General features: G+C 49.3%; 1 protein-coding gene across 1 annotated transcript; it reads left to right on the top strand.

Moving 5' to 3' along the window:
- On the top strand, positions 1–13,057 carry KLHL40 (kelch like family member 40). Its single transcript, XM_056484468.1, has 6 exons — positions 1–1,311; positions 4,837–4,997; positions 6,288–6,395; positions 7,604–7,789; positions 8,565–8,711; positions 9,631–13,057. Exons 1-6 carry the CDS (start codon positions 169–171, stop codon positions 9,740–9,742), a joined length of 1,857 nt encoding a protein of 618 aa, XP_056340443.1. The 5' UTR covers positions 1–168; the 3' UTR covers positions 9,743–13,057.
- The last annotated feature ends 67 nt before the right edge of the window (positions 13,058–13,124 follow it).

The raw sequence follows: 13,124 nt of genomic DNA, 5'->3' as shown, positions 1-13,124 counted from the left end.
ACAGACAGCTGGGAGCTGTTTCACATTCCCGCTGTGCCCGAGGTCTGGAAGCCTGTGAGGCTGTGAGCTCTGCTTGGAGCCAGTTTCTTTACTCAGGTGCAGGTATAGCCACCAATATTTATCCACAAGAGAAGGATTGGGGCAAAGAACGAGCTGTTACTCCTCACCATGGGTTTGCCTCTTGATCAAGTGGAAGAATTGCGTCTCTACCAGCAAACCCTTCTCCAGGACGGACTCAAAGACATGTTGGACCACAATAAGTTTCTGGACTGTGTCTTAAAAGTGAAAGGGAAGGAGTTTCCCTGCCACCGGCTGGTGCTGGCAGCCTGCAGCCCCTATTTCCGGGCCATGTTCCTCTCAGACATGGAAGAGAGCAAGAAGAGGGAGGTCAGCTTGGAAGACGTCGATCCCGAGGTCATGGGCAAGATCCTGCACTACATCTACACCTCGGAGCTGGAGCTCACCGAGCAGAACGTGCAGGACATCTTCTCCGTGGCCAACATGTTCCAGATCCCCTCCATCTTCACCGTGTGCGTGTCCTTCCTGCAGAAGAGGCTCTGCCTCAGCAACTGCCTGGCCATCTTCCGCCTGGGGCTGATGCTGGATTGTGCCAGGCTGGCCGTGGCCGCCCGGGATTTCATCTGCGACCGCTTCCCTCTGGTCTCCAGGGACGAGGAGTTCTACCAGCTCTCCCCCGACGAGCTGATCGCCATCATCTCCAGCGACTCCCTCAACGTGGAGAAGGAGGAGAGCGTCTTCGAGGTGGTGATGAGGTGGGTGGGCACCAAGGAGCGGGAGAGCAGGCAGAAGGCCTTGCCTGTCATCTTTGAGAGCGTCCGCTTCCGCCTCATGCCCCACGACTACATCCAGGAGCACGTGGAGAAGCACAGCATGGTCAAGTCCAGCCCCGAGCTGCTCAAGAAGCTGCAGATGGTGAAGGACGCCCAGAAAGGCAAATTCACTGTGGTGAAGAAGAAGAAAGTGAAGAAGAACAGTGAGAATCAAGCGGAGAGTGTTGTCAATGGAGCGGTAGATGAAGGGGAGGACGCAGAGGAGGATGCTCTGCCTGGGATCTTGAATGACACCATGCGCTTTGGGATGTTCCTGCAGGACCTCATTTTCATGGTGAGCGACAGCGGAGCGGTGGCCTACGACCCCAATGCCAACGAGTGCTATTTTGCCTCCCTGTCTACTCAAATCCCAAAGAACCACGTCAGTCTGGTGACCAAAGAGAATCAGATCTTCATTGTTGGAGGACTGTACTACAACGAGGACAGCAAAGAGGATCCCATGAGCTCCTACTTCCTACAGGTACTACCTCCACATTTTTTTTTATTTTTTGACCACTTGGGAGCATCACCAAGCTTTAGCTTCCATGCAAAGCCCATAAAATTTATTGTCATGTGATGCTAAATTGAAAGATGTAAACAAAGGAGGATGATTTGGGTTGCTTTACTGGACATCCTTCTCCCTTTATTTTTAAGGCAGATGCCTTAAGACATTCTGCACCCTTACACAGTCAATTCCAGCCAGCTTAAGTTCCCAGATGTGGGAGCTTAAGTTCCCAGATGCCTCTGAGGGGTGGTTGTGGCAGTTGAGGAAGAAGGTTTGAAGGAGTAGGAAATAGGAATGAGCCTTCCTGATCCAAATCCTGAGGAGAGGATTACTTAGAACAGTGAATTTGGCCCAGCCCTGGCTGCCATAGAGTCACAGACTGGGAGGTTCGTGGCATCACACCCAGGTTCTGCTTTGCTTCCCCTGGTTATGAACCCCAGGAAAACCCAAGGGTGACACTGCCAGGTGCTGAAAAAGGAGCAGCAGCAGCTGCAGCCACAGAGCAAACACCCCAAGGACACAGGACATGTCCCTGCCTCCAGCACGTGCCCCATTCCTGGTGCTGCTCCTGCCCCTGGAGATGGGTTTGGAGATGGATTTTGTCCAGCTCAGAGTCTCTGCCTCAGCCTCTGGGGGGGAAACCACCATGGGTGTGTTTGGGGATACTCCTCAGGGGAAGTGGCTGCTGTAACCCAGCAGTGACCAAGCTGTGACTGGATTGAGCTGTGCAGGCAATCTGAGCCCCAGCCTGGGCTGCTGCCCACATTTCTTCCCCTGTAGACAGCTAATACAAGGCGCCTACCCCTCCTGCTGACCCCAAGAAATCCAGTAAATCCTCTGTTCTTCCTCCCATACCCAGAAATCCATTTTTTTTTTGTTCCTCTCCATGGCTCAAATCTTCTGGGAAGAAACAATAACGTGTCCCAGGCTCACATCTTCTGGGGAAAACAATAACATCTCCAGGCAGAAAGGATAAAATGGGGGTGGCTGCCAAGCTGAGACACAGAGACCTGATCCCTCCCTTGACTCATTGCCCTCATCAGTAGAGCTGCACATTGTGCAGGGACCATGTCCTCACCTGGAAAGGGGCAGGGGGTTGTGCAGGCCAGGTGAAGTCCAAGGAATGAGAAGCCAGGAGGAAAAACCCCAGCCCTATAAAGCAGGAGGGAGTGGGAAAGCTGAGGAAGTGCTGGGGGTGTCCTGTTTGGGATACAGCCTTTCACACTGCACAATCCTGATGGCAGAGGTGTGGCCAGCCCCATCAGTTACCTGTGAAGAGCAGGATGATGCATTCAGCCCAGACCTGTGGCTGAAGAACCAATCTTCCCAGCAGAGGTGGAGCAGGGCCCAGAGAGGTCACAGAAGCTTCAGAAAATCATAGAATGGCCTGGGTTGAGAGGCACCTTGAAGATCACTTTGTTCCAAACCCCTGCCATGAGCAGGGACACCTTCCAATTAGACCAGGTTGCTCAGAGCTCCATCCAACTTGGCCTTGAACACTTCCAGGGGTGGGGCAACATCCTTGGAGCCATTTTATATTTGACTGCACAAAGCCCTGGGAAACTGCTCTGACTCCAAATCTGTGCCCCTTTGAACACGTGGGTTGGATGAACAACCTTTGGAGGTCCTTCCCCCCAGAGTACTCTGTGATTCTAAGCTGCAAACAGCAAGATTTCTCTATCCAGCTCCCAGTTTGCCACTGACTCAGTGGCAAATGAGCATCATGGGGCCACTTTTAGCTCTTCCCCACAAGAAGGGTCTCTTCACACACCATGTCACTTGTGCTTGGGAGAACCAGACAAATCCTGGGACTGGAGAGTGCCATCAGTTTGCAAATGTTTAATTTATTACATCAGCATGGTTATGTAGCTCACAGTTACTGTATGAGCAAGAGCAGTTTGGAGCCCTTTTTTAACAGTTCAAATATATTTAGATAGGCAGCTTTATGATAAGCCATTCTGCCACAGCTCCTTACACCTTCTGACTCTTTCTATCCTCCCAAATTTCACATTCCCCCTGCTGAAGCCAGGGGCATTAGGTCAGGGATAATTTAGATTTAAGGACAGGCACCAAAATATAAAAATGCTGATAAATCCCAGGGGCCTTGCAGATTTTGGCAGGAGCAAAATGATTCCATTGACATTCTGAGTGGAAAAGGGTATCCTTTCTTTGTCATTTGCAAGATTTATGGCTCGAAAACAATGCTGAATCCATCAAGAAGCAGGAACTATCCTGATGACTGAACTGCTCAGGGTTGCACTATAAATAACACATGTGTGGACCACAGCTTACAAAGAGACAAAAACCACAGGCACCCAGCTGAGGCTGAGTCTTTGGAGCCAGCCCATCAGGCTGAAGCTCCTTGGCCTGAGCCCATGGCAAACAATGCTCCAGGCAGTGCTGTGTCACAACTTCATCCTGCAGCCCCACAAAACTGGCTGCAAGACACCCCTCCCTCCTCTGTCAAGCTACATTACATTTTTTTTTTCCCCAGTTCCCAATGCTCAGTCTCCAGTCTAAGAATTTTACATTTTTTCCCCAGTCCCAGTGCTCAGTCTCCAGTCTAAGAATTTTTTTTTTTCCTCCTGGTGGGAGATAAGGCAATGCCTTGATCTACAGATGTCCAAGGGTTTGGTGATCTGATGCAGCAGATGGGTCTGGCACCCTTTACCTGTGTAAATTATTATTATTTATCTGTGTAACATTGCTGGCAGCACCCTGTGTTACTTGGCAGAGATGGAAAATGTGAGGATGAAATACTGGGAGGTGTTCTATGCATTAAAAAGTTCAGGAAAATTTCTAGGATTGAAATGCTTCCATTCCTCCAGTCCCAGGAATGATCCATTATAAGTGCAGCAAGCAAGTCTTTCACCCAAAGATGATCAAGCTTGCTCCAAGTTGGAAGAGGAGACTCAGGAGAGAGTTTATCACTCTACAATTCCCTGAAAGGAGGGTGTAGCCAGGTTGGGATTGGCCTTTTCTTCCAGGAAACCAGTGACAGGATGAGAGGACGAGGCTCAAGCAGCGCCAGGGGAGGTTCAGGTTGGACATCATGGAGAATTTTTTACTTCTTAAAGGTGTTCAGGCATTGAGATGGGCTGCCCAGGGGTGAGTCACCACCCCTGGAGGTGTCCAAGAAATGACCTGATGTGGCACTCAGTGCCTTGGAATTGACAGGGAGGTGCTGGTCAAAGGTTGGGCCCAATGATCTCAGGGGTGTTTTCCAACTTTGATGTGACTCTGTGAAGTCCAGGCTTTGATGAATAGAGAATGTGTTCCTGCAGACCCATCTCTGCCCTTGTGCCATGTCACAAAAGGTTTACCATCCAACATGGGACTTGGGTTTGCTCTCAGACCTGTCCTGTGACAAAGGCACAGCCACAGGAGCATTGCAGAGAGTGCTGCTGGGGTGACCAAGCTGCAGAGGGGAGCAGACTTTGTCCTCCCTTGGACCCTGGCTAACAAACAGGCACACACTAATGACCATATGTTCCCTTCCAGTACGACCATCTGGACGCAGACTGGCTGGGGATGCCCCCCCTGCCCTCCCCTCGCTGCCTCTTCGGCCTGGGGGAGGCAGAAAACTCGATTTTTGTGGTTGGAGGCAAGGAACTGAAGGAGGGAGAGAAGACCTTGGACTCGGTGCTGTGCTACGACCGGCTGTGAGTGCTCAGAGGGGTGGGAGGGGGCTCAGAGGAGGAGGAGGAGCAGCTGCCTTCAGCTCTCCTGGGGTCAAAAGCTTTGGGAGAAGGGTTTGAACTCTGTCTGTGGATGCTGGGACTGTCTCGAGCTGTGCCCTGGGGCTCTGAGCTGTCTCACTCCAGCTGCTCCCTTTATGGGAGAGGGAAGCTTTCATGGGGATATTTTGTTATCTGGGACTGATATTAGTAGATGTGAGACATGTACAGAGGAGTTTTTTCTTCTGTTAAACCTTCTGCTCCTGCTCATTGATTAAAGGTTCAGTGACAGTCACTGTGGTCTCGCCAAAAGAGGTTTGAACAGAAAAGCTTGTTTCTAAAATTTTCAGATGTGTTACAGAGTGGCTCATGCTGATTGATATCAGGCTTAATATCTGATTATTTTTGGACAATGGGCTCTGACCCATGCTAGCTCATGAGCTTTATTAAAAGACATCATCTTGTTCCTCTCTCAGGAGACAGAAACTTCCAAAGCCTGCTGCTCTCTGCCCCAAAGAGACAGAGCAGCAGGCATCAACAAGCCTTTGCTTGGTCTATATTTAGATGTGTGTGATCCAAGTCTGTTTTATAGCCAGAGATTTGAAACCAGTTCCATTCCCACAGAGCAGGGCATTTTTCTGCCCCTGCAGACTCTGAGAAAGAATTTGTCTGTCCCCACTAAGAGCTCAGGGGGTGGTTTGAGTATCAGTTTGAAGCTGGTAGAGATGTGATCACTTTATCTCTGGTTTTATTTGGTTGATATTATTCTGGTGGACAGTGGCTGGACATGAGCCAGCTGTGGCCAAGAGGACCAGTGGCATCCTGGATCAGGATCAGCAGGACCAGGGAAATGTTTCTTTCTTTGTGCTGGGCACTGTGAGGCTCCACCTCAAATCCTGTGTGCAGTTTTGGGCCCCTCATTACAAGAAGGACCTTGAGAGGCTGGAGTGAGCCCTAGGAAGGGAAGAGAGCTGGGGAAGAGTCTGGAGCACCAGGAACAGCTGAAAGAACTGAGGGGGCTCAGCTTGGAGAAAAGGAGGTTCAAGGGTCATTATAGACCCCTATACCCACCTGAAGACCTCAAGAAAAAAATGGATATTAGCATAAATATTCTGCTTATTTTACTGTCACCCTCTTTTAGGATCACATTTACAGTCTGAGCCTGTGCTTCTGAGATTGAGTCCAACCCTGTGCTCACCTCTAGGGCTGGGAAATGCCATGTCCTCTAGGACAGCAAGCTACAAATCCTTTTGCTTCCCATTTTTTCTGGCCCAGGTCCTTCAAGTGGGGTGAGGCTGATCCCCTTCCCTACGCAGTCTATGGGCACGCAGTGGTGTCACACAAGGACCTTGTCTACGTCATCGGGGGCAAAGGAGGTGACAAGTAAGTCAAAAAGCAAGAGAAAACCAAGGAGGGAATCCCCCTCCTCAGCCTGGTTTAAGGAGGATGGGATGGGATGGGATGGGATGGGATGGGATGGGATGGGATGGGATGGGATGGGATGGGATGGGATGGGATGGGATGGGATGGGATGGGATGGGATGGCATGGGATGGGATGGGATGGCATGGGATGGGGATGGCATGGCATGGCATGGCATGGCATGGCATGGCATGGCATGGCATGGCATGGCATGGCATGGCATGGCATGGCATGGCATGGCATGGGAGATGTGGATCCTTCCCTCTCCGCTCACCTTTGTGTCTGCAGCCCTTTCCAAAACCTTAGGAGGCCAAGAGGGACACCAGGAAAATGGCAGTGTCCTTACAGGAATATATTCCTTACAGAATGTATTGCCCCATCCCTGGAGGGGGCTTTAAGGGAAACTGGTTTACTCTGGAAGGTGGCCCTGCCTGTGGGGGTTGGAATGAGATGATCTTTAAAGATCCTTACAAATCAAACCATTCTGTGATGCCCTTTGCTCACAAAAAAAAAAAAAAGTCACACAGGTTGGGAGAGGCATTGAAGAGCAAGAAGCCCCTCCACTTTTAGGGTCTCCTGTCTTGAACTTGTGGAGCAGAGTGATCACTGTAGTCAAATCCAGATGTGTATTTGCAACAGGAAGGAGAAACCTCATCATCCTGCCCTCTTGTAGGAGACAAGCTCAGCAGGAAAAGCCTCTCTCAGGAGCATCACAGTGGCTGCCTTGCCAATGTGACTTTGCAGAGCAAACATTCCACAGTCCAGCAAGGATTGGTCCTGCTTAGGAAGGGTTTTGGTCTGAAAGGTGTGAGCATGTACACATTCCCACCTCACACTGCCCATCTGGGACAGGAACATCACTGAGGGTATTTTGCAGCTTCACAGTGGATCAGGAGCACTAAAACACCTGGGGCTGTATCCAGGTGTGTGAGCACCCAGCTGAGCTCTCAGGACTCCTGTCCAAAGTGGGCACAGCAGGATGTGTTACACACACACATGGTGACTCCAGCATGGACATCCTTGGGTGCACACCCAACAGAGGAGTGTCCCTCTACTCAAAATCCTCCCTGGGCTCCCCACCTTCTTCCCAACAGACACCCAACCCCCTGCAGTGCAAACCCACCCCTTGGCAGGCGATTGAGGCTCCTTTTGCTCCTCATTTTTCTCCAGGAAGTGCCTGAAGAAGATGTGTGTCTACAACCCAGCCAAGTTTGAGTGGAAGGAGATGGCTCCCATGAAAACTGCCCGCTCCCTGTTCGGAGCCACCGTGCACAGGGACAAGATCTACGTGGCAGCTGGAGTGACTGACTCTGGTCTGACCAACACTGTGGAGGTCTATGACATTGCCACCAACAAGTATGTCCTGAGCTCTGGTTACAGCCTCAAGCTGAGCCAAGGGAAAATTGGGTTGGATATTAGGAAAAAGTTTTTTACAGAAAGAGTGATAAAGAGCTGGAATGGTCTGCCCAGGGAGGCGGTAAAGTCACCATCCCTGGGTGTGTTCAAAAAAGAGTGGATGTGGCACTCAGTGCCATGGTTTAGTTGAGGTGTTAGGGCTGGGTTGGACTCAATCTTGAAGGTCTCTTCCAACCCAGTGATTCTGTGAATACACAAGGAGTAGGTGCAGGTGTGCATTCAGCAACTTCCAACCCTTCTGGAGTTTGTGACTCCTGATGTCAGTTCCTACAGTTTATATGCCCGTGGCAGGGGAGTTGGAAATGGATAATCCTTAAGATCCCTTCCAACCCAAGCCATTCTAGGGTTTTGTGGTTCCTCAGAGAGCTGGGCATCCCCAAAATCACTGTGGTTTGGCTGTGGATCATCCCAGGCTCATCCTTAAAGTGGTTTCACCCAGTGTGCTGTCCTTGGGTTCCCTGGCAGCTTCACCCATCACAACAAACCCACTGAGTTTGGGTGGCTCTTGCAGCTGCAGCCCCAGCACTGGGACATGCTGGTCCCTGTACTCCAAGCAAGACCAAGTTGACCAATGATGATGGGAACCAGGGTATGGTGCCATCCCACCCAGACCTGCACACCTGGATCTGTCACTGTTGAATCCTGATTTCAAGCCATCCTCGGTGTTTGGGGGGTGGCAGGATGCTCTGACCTGTCCCCTCTCTCGCTGTGGCAGGTGGGACACCTTCCCTGAGTTCCCCCAGGAGCGCAGCTCTGCCAGCCTGGTCAGCCTGTCTGGGGTGCTCTACCTGCTCGGGGGCTTCGCCACCGTGGAGACAGAGTCAGGGGAGCTGGTGCCAACGGAGCTCAACGACGTTTGGAGGTGACAACCTTCCCCAGGGCTGTTCAGGGGACATGGGAGGGATGTTAGCAATGAAATGGATAATTTCTGTCTTTTTTTTATGCTGTCAGTGTGAGATGGAGGCTGCCACCCCAGCACGAAGCTGCAGGCTCAGCACAGGGTGTCTGGGAAGTTTGCTGTCTGCTGTGCTGGAGGGCACACTGGTGCTTCAGTGATCTCTCCCAGCCTCACACAGCAGCAGACCAGGGAAAACTTGCTCCTTTGGCTTTGTTGTACATTGACATTTTGCCTGCAGCAGGTTCCAGCCTCCCCTTTGGTGTGGAGCAGCATCTGTGCAATGCTTCTCTCCCTGGGAACAGCCAGTGCTCGGGCTGGGAAGCAGAGAGTCTGGGTTAGAAAGCAGATAGGCTGGGCTGGGAAGCAGAATCTGGGCTGGGAAGCAGATAGGCTGGGCTGGGAAGCAGAGTCTGGGTTAGAAAGCAGATAGGCTGGGCTGTGAAGCAGATAGGCTGGGCTGGGGAGCAGATAGTCTGGGCTGTGAAGCAGATAGGTTGGGCTGGGGAGCAGATAGTCTTACATCCAAGAGCAGTGGGCAGAAAGCTCTTAGTGACAGCTGCTAATTCAGCGCTGGCTGCTCCTGTCCCCCACCTCGGTGCTCTGGCACCCTCAGCAGGATCCTGCTGTCCTTCACTATGGATGTTCCACCTTGGTGACATCAACCCAATTCCCTGAAGAAAAATATCCCCTCCCCTACAAGACCACGTGCTGATATCCAAAACCAAATCCCCCAAACCAGAGCACACCAGAAAGTCCCCATGTGAATTCTTGTGGCCAAATAACTCCTGAGGGATGCACCAGGGCTCTCAGCACTATGGAGAGCAGCTGGAGGGAGGGAGAGGAGACCTTTGCTCAGCACTGAGTGGCTGTCTGCTCTCCCCAGGTACGATGAGGAGCAGAAGAAGTGGGAAGGGGTGCTCCGGGAGATCCAGTACGCCTCCGGCGCCACCTTCCTCCCCGTGCGCCTCAACGTCCTGCGCCTGACAAAGATGTAGGCTGGAGGGACTGGTCCTCTTTCCAGGGGCTGCTGGGGCAAGGAGGGGTGGGGAGATGCTTATCAGAGATGTGGCATCTGGACACTGCCCAGGACATTGCATCTGTGATTGGAGCATTTTTTTGGATAAGCGGGAAAGAGGGGAGAGTATCTGGAAAACCTCAGGTGCTCACAAGCTCCTTGCAAGGAGCTGGGGAAGACTGAGAAGCACAAAAAAATTATTTATTCCAGTTTCAGGAGACAGGACAAATAGATCATGCATTTTTTTACTTCTTTCTCCATGTTTTTCCCCATCTTTTCAAGTGCTGGACCTCTCCAACAAACAGCAGAGGCAGAAAGTGGGGACTAAGATGACATTCCTCAGGGAAAGGCATCTGCAAAGTATTTCCCAACCTGAGGTGTCTGTGAGCACAGTGTTCCTTGGAGAGGAGAAGGAAGGGTTAAAGTCAAGTGGTACAGGAGAGACCTGATATAACTTGATGAGTTCCTGAGTGGAGAAGGTTGTTGGGATGAGGCAGTTAAAAGAAAAGATGGTGTGAGCAGCAGAAGCACTTTGGAAGTTGTAATGAAAAGCAAATATTCTTAGTTCTTTGCCTCCACTGTGACTTTAGAGAGATGAGAAGACAGGAGCTGAGTCTCAGGAAGGGAGGAGTCATGGAAGTTGTAGGGTGGGAAAGGGGGAGATGCTCAGGGGATGCCCTGTGTGGTCATCTTCAGCCTTTTGGGCTCCTCATCCTCAATCACAGATCACAATGTCCTCACAAATGCTGTTTTTTAGGGAAAGGTTTTATATTTTTGCTGTTTCTCTTATTTTTAATGTTCAGACTTTTTTTTTTTTTAAAGATTATTTTACATTGCTAAGGAGATCTCAGGTGTGTTTGGCTCAAAGAGAGCTTCTGACTGAGGAAAAATGCGTATTTATTTTAAAGTTTTTAATAATGATGTTTTGATAGAGACACGACTGTACTGGCAGCAGGAAAAAAGATCTCCTGATGCCCACACCATCTGACCAGTGGTTTATTTAAAAATAAATGTGACTATTCCAAAAGAAATCCCCTGTGTTTGCACATTGATAGAGCTGAAGCTGATCCTTCACAACCAAAGACAAAGACTGAGCACAAGTTGTGATGGACACATGCAGCAAAACAGCCCCATGGAGAACCCCATCTTTTCTTATTTTCCTCCATTTGAGAGCTGAAATTTTAGGATCTTTATCATTACAGCTCTTCCCTATGGACACCACAACTAGGAGTTTACCCAGGACTAGAAGGAAGGTGGATGCCTGACAGGGTGAGAGGAAACAGCCTCAGGTTGTGCCAGGGGAGGTTCAGATTGGATATGAGGATGAGTTTTTTCACAGAAAGCTTTGTAAAGCACTGGAAGAGGCAGTGGAGTTCCAGTGATGGTATCATCATCCCTGGAATTGTTAAAAAAACACATGGATGTGGCACTTAGGGAGATTGTTTAGTGGTGAACATGGGGATGATGCTGGGCTGGTGGCTGGACTCAATGAGATTAAAGGTCTTTTGCAACCTTAACAAGTCTATAATTCTGTGATGTCATAGTGCTATTAACAGGAGTGATAATCAATAATAATTTAAAAGAAGAACAAATACAAACCTTGCAAAATAATTGCCTCAAAGTGGTAGGAAAATTCTGGTATCACAAATCATATCTGGCTGATTCATCTAGACCAAAATGCAGTTGTGGAGAAACTAAAACAGGTTTGGAAGGAAAAAGAGTTCAAGTAAAGGAACCAGAATCTTGTCCTGGTTTCATTTGAAGGATTTAGGAAGTTAGAGGATAAGCTCCTTAGAGGACAATCACATAGGAAGAGCAATGAAATATTTCAGAAGAAAAACAAATCCAAGGTGACTGGCTGTCACAAAGTAGCTTAAAAAAAAAAAAAAAAAACAGGAACAAAAATCTTTGAAACAATCAAATGTGTGAAAAATGAACGGAAAAGAAATAAACACCTTCTGCCTAGTTCTGCAGAAATTCACATAGACAATTCCCAAGCTAATTAAAGATGAATCTTCCAAATAGCTGCTGGCAGAAAAGAAAAATGAAAAAATTAAGAAAAAAATTAAAAAGTAATCTCTGCATAGAATAACCATTTTAAAAAGTCATTTATTGCAGTGCCAGGATACCACCTCCTGCCTCCAGCAGCTCCATCCCTGGGAGTGTTCAGGGAATGAGGGGAGGCTGCACTCAGTGCTCTGCTCTGGTTGACCAGGTGGTGATGGGTCAAAGGTTGACTCAATGATCTTGAAGGTATTTTCCAGCCCTAATGATTCTGTGATTCCTTTACTTCAGCTCTTCTTGCTGAATGCAGGCTGGAAAGGTGTTGATGATCCCAATAGAGGTTTAATCCCCACTCACTTCCTGCCATGTTTCTTGACTCTCCTGGAGGAATTCTGGCCTTTTAGAAGCCAGCAGGAGAAAGTTGCTAACCTTCCATGGTGATGTGGTCCCAGATAAAGGCTCAAGATGTTCCAAATGAACTGGAGTTTGGTGCTCATATATAGTTCACACCTTTATAAAGCTGTGGAGAAGCCAGCACTGGCACAGGGCAGGAAATTATAAAAGGAAAAATAGCTGTTGTATGAAAAGGCCCAGAAGAACTTGAAATATCCCATTGTTTGAGCAACAAGAGGCAAATCTCAGCACAGGTTGGTATGAGGAAGGAGGCAGAGTTGGACATCACCAAGTGAAGGTGTGGCCTGGGGATGTTCCTCCACATCTCCAAGGGGCTGTCTCAGTTTAAAAGCCATCACAGACAAGAAATGCCACCAGGAGTGCTCAGAGAGACATCACTCCTGCCTGCTGCCTGGTGTTTTCCTGGCTTGGATGCATCAGCTTCAGTGGCACAGATCCCCCTACAGATAATGGCAGTGGCAAAGACTACATCCAAAGGCTGAGGGAAAACAGTCTCTTCTTCCATTATCTTCCCAATATCCATGCTGGTAGTGTTGGTGAGGTTCCCCCTGCTCCATTTTAAATTAATAAAGGCACTGGGTGCTTTTGGACGTGCTCCTTGGTTTCTCCACTGCCAATACAGAACTCAGAGTTCACACTGACCTGACAGAATCAGCAGGATCAGGTGCTTGGTCCTTCCCCAGGGCTGTAGGCACCAAATTCCTTCTTCTATCCACTCATCACCCTCCCTGAAAAGCTCTTTTTTTTGTTGGCCCCACAACAGGCAAGTTGTCTCACACACACGCACACACCTCCCACCAAACCCAAGACAGAGCCAATACATGCGAAGCAGTCAACATTCCATAGGAAGCTCACCCTCCCTGTCTCTGCTCACACATTTGCCTGAAAAAACCCCTTTCAAAAGAAAAGAAAAAAAAAAGAGAAGAAAAATTTAAAGCAAAATT

Source organism: Oenanthe melanoleuca, chromosome 2, assembly GCF_029582105.1.
Source record: "Oenanthe melanoleuca isolate GR-GAL-2019-014 chromosome 2, OMel1.0, whole genome shotgun sequence".
Lineage (NCBI taxonomy): Eukaryota > Metazoa > Chordata > Aves > Passeriformes > Muscicapidae > Oenanthe > Oenanthe melanoleuca.
The sequence above is the reverse complement of the archived record's forward strand: the minus strand, read 5'-3'. Positions and strand labels throughout refer to the sequence as shown.

Excerpts from the sequence above, each read along its gene's own strand:
- KLHL40 (XM_056484468.1), top strand. The coding sequence starts at position 169 with ATGGGTTTGCCTCTTGATCAAGTGGAAGAATTGCGTCTCTACCAGCAA. Across the intron at positions 6,396-7,603 it reads GGGGGCAAAGGAGGTGACAA|GAAGTGCCTGAAGAAGATGT; the intron begins GTAAGTCAAAAA and ends ATTTTTCTCCAG. Across the intron at positions 7,790-8,564 it reads TATGACATTGCCACCAACAA|GTGGGACACCTTCCCTGAGT; the intron begins GTATGTCCTGAG and ends TCGCTGTGGCAG.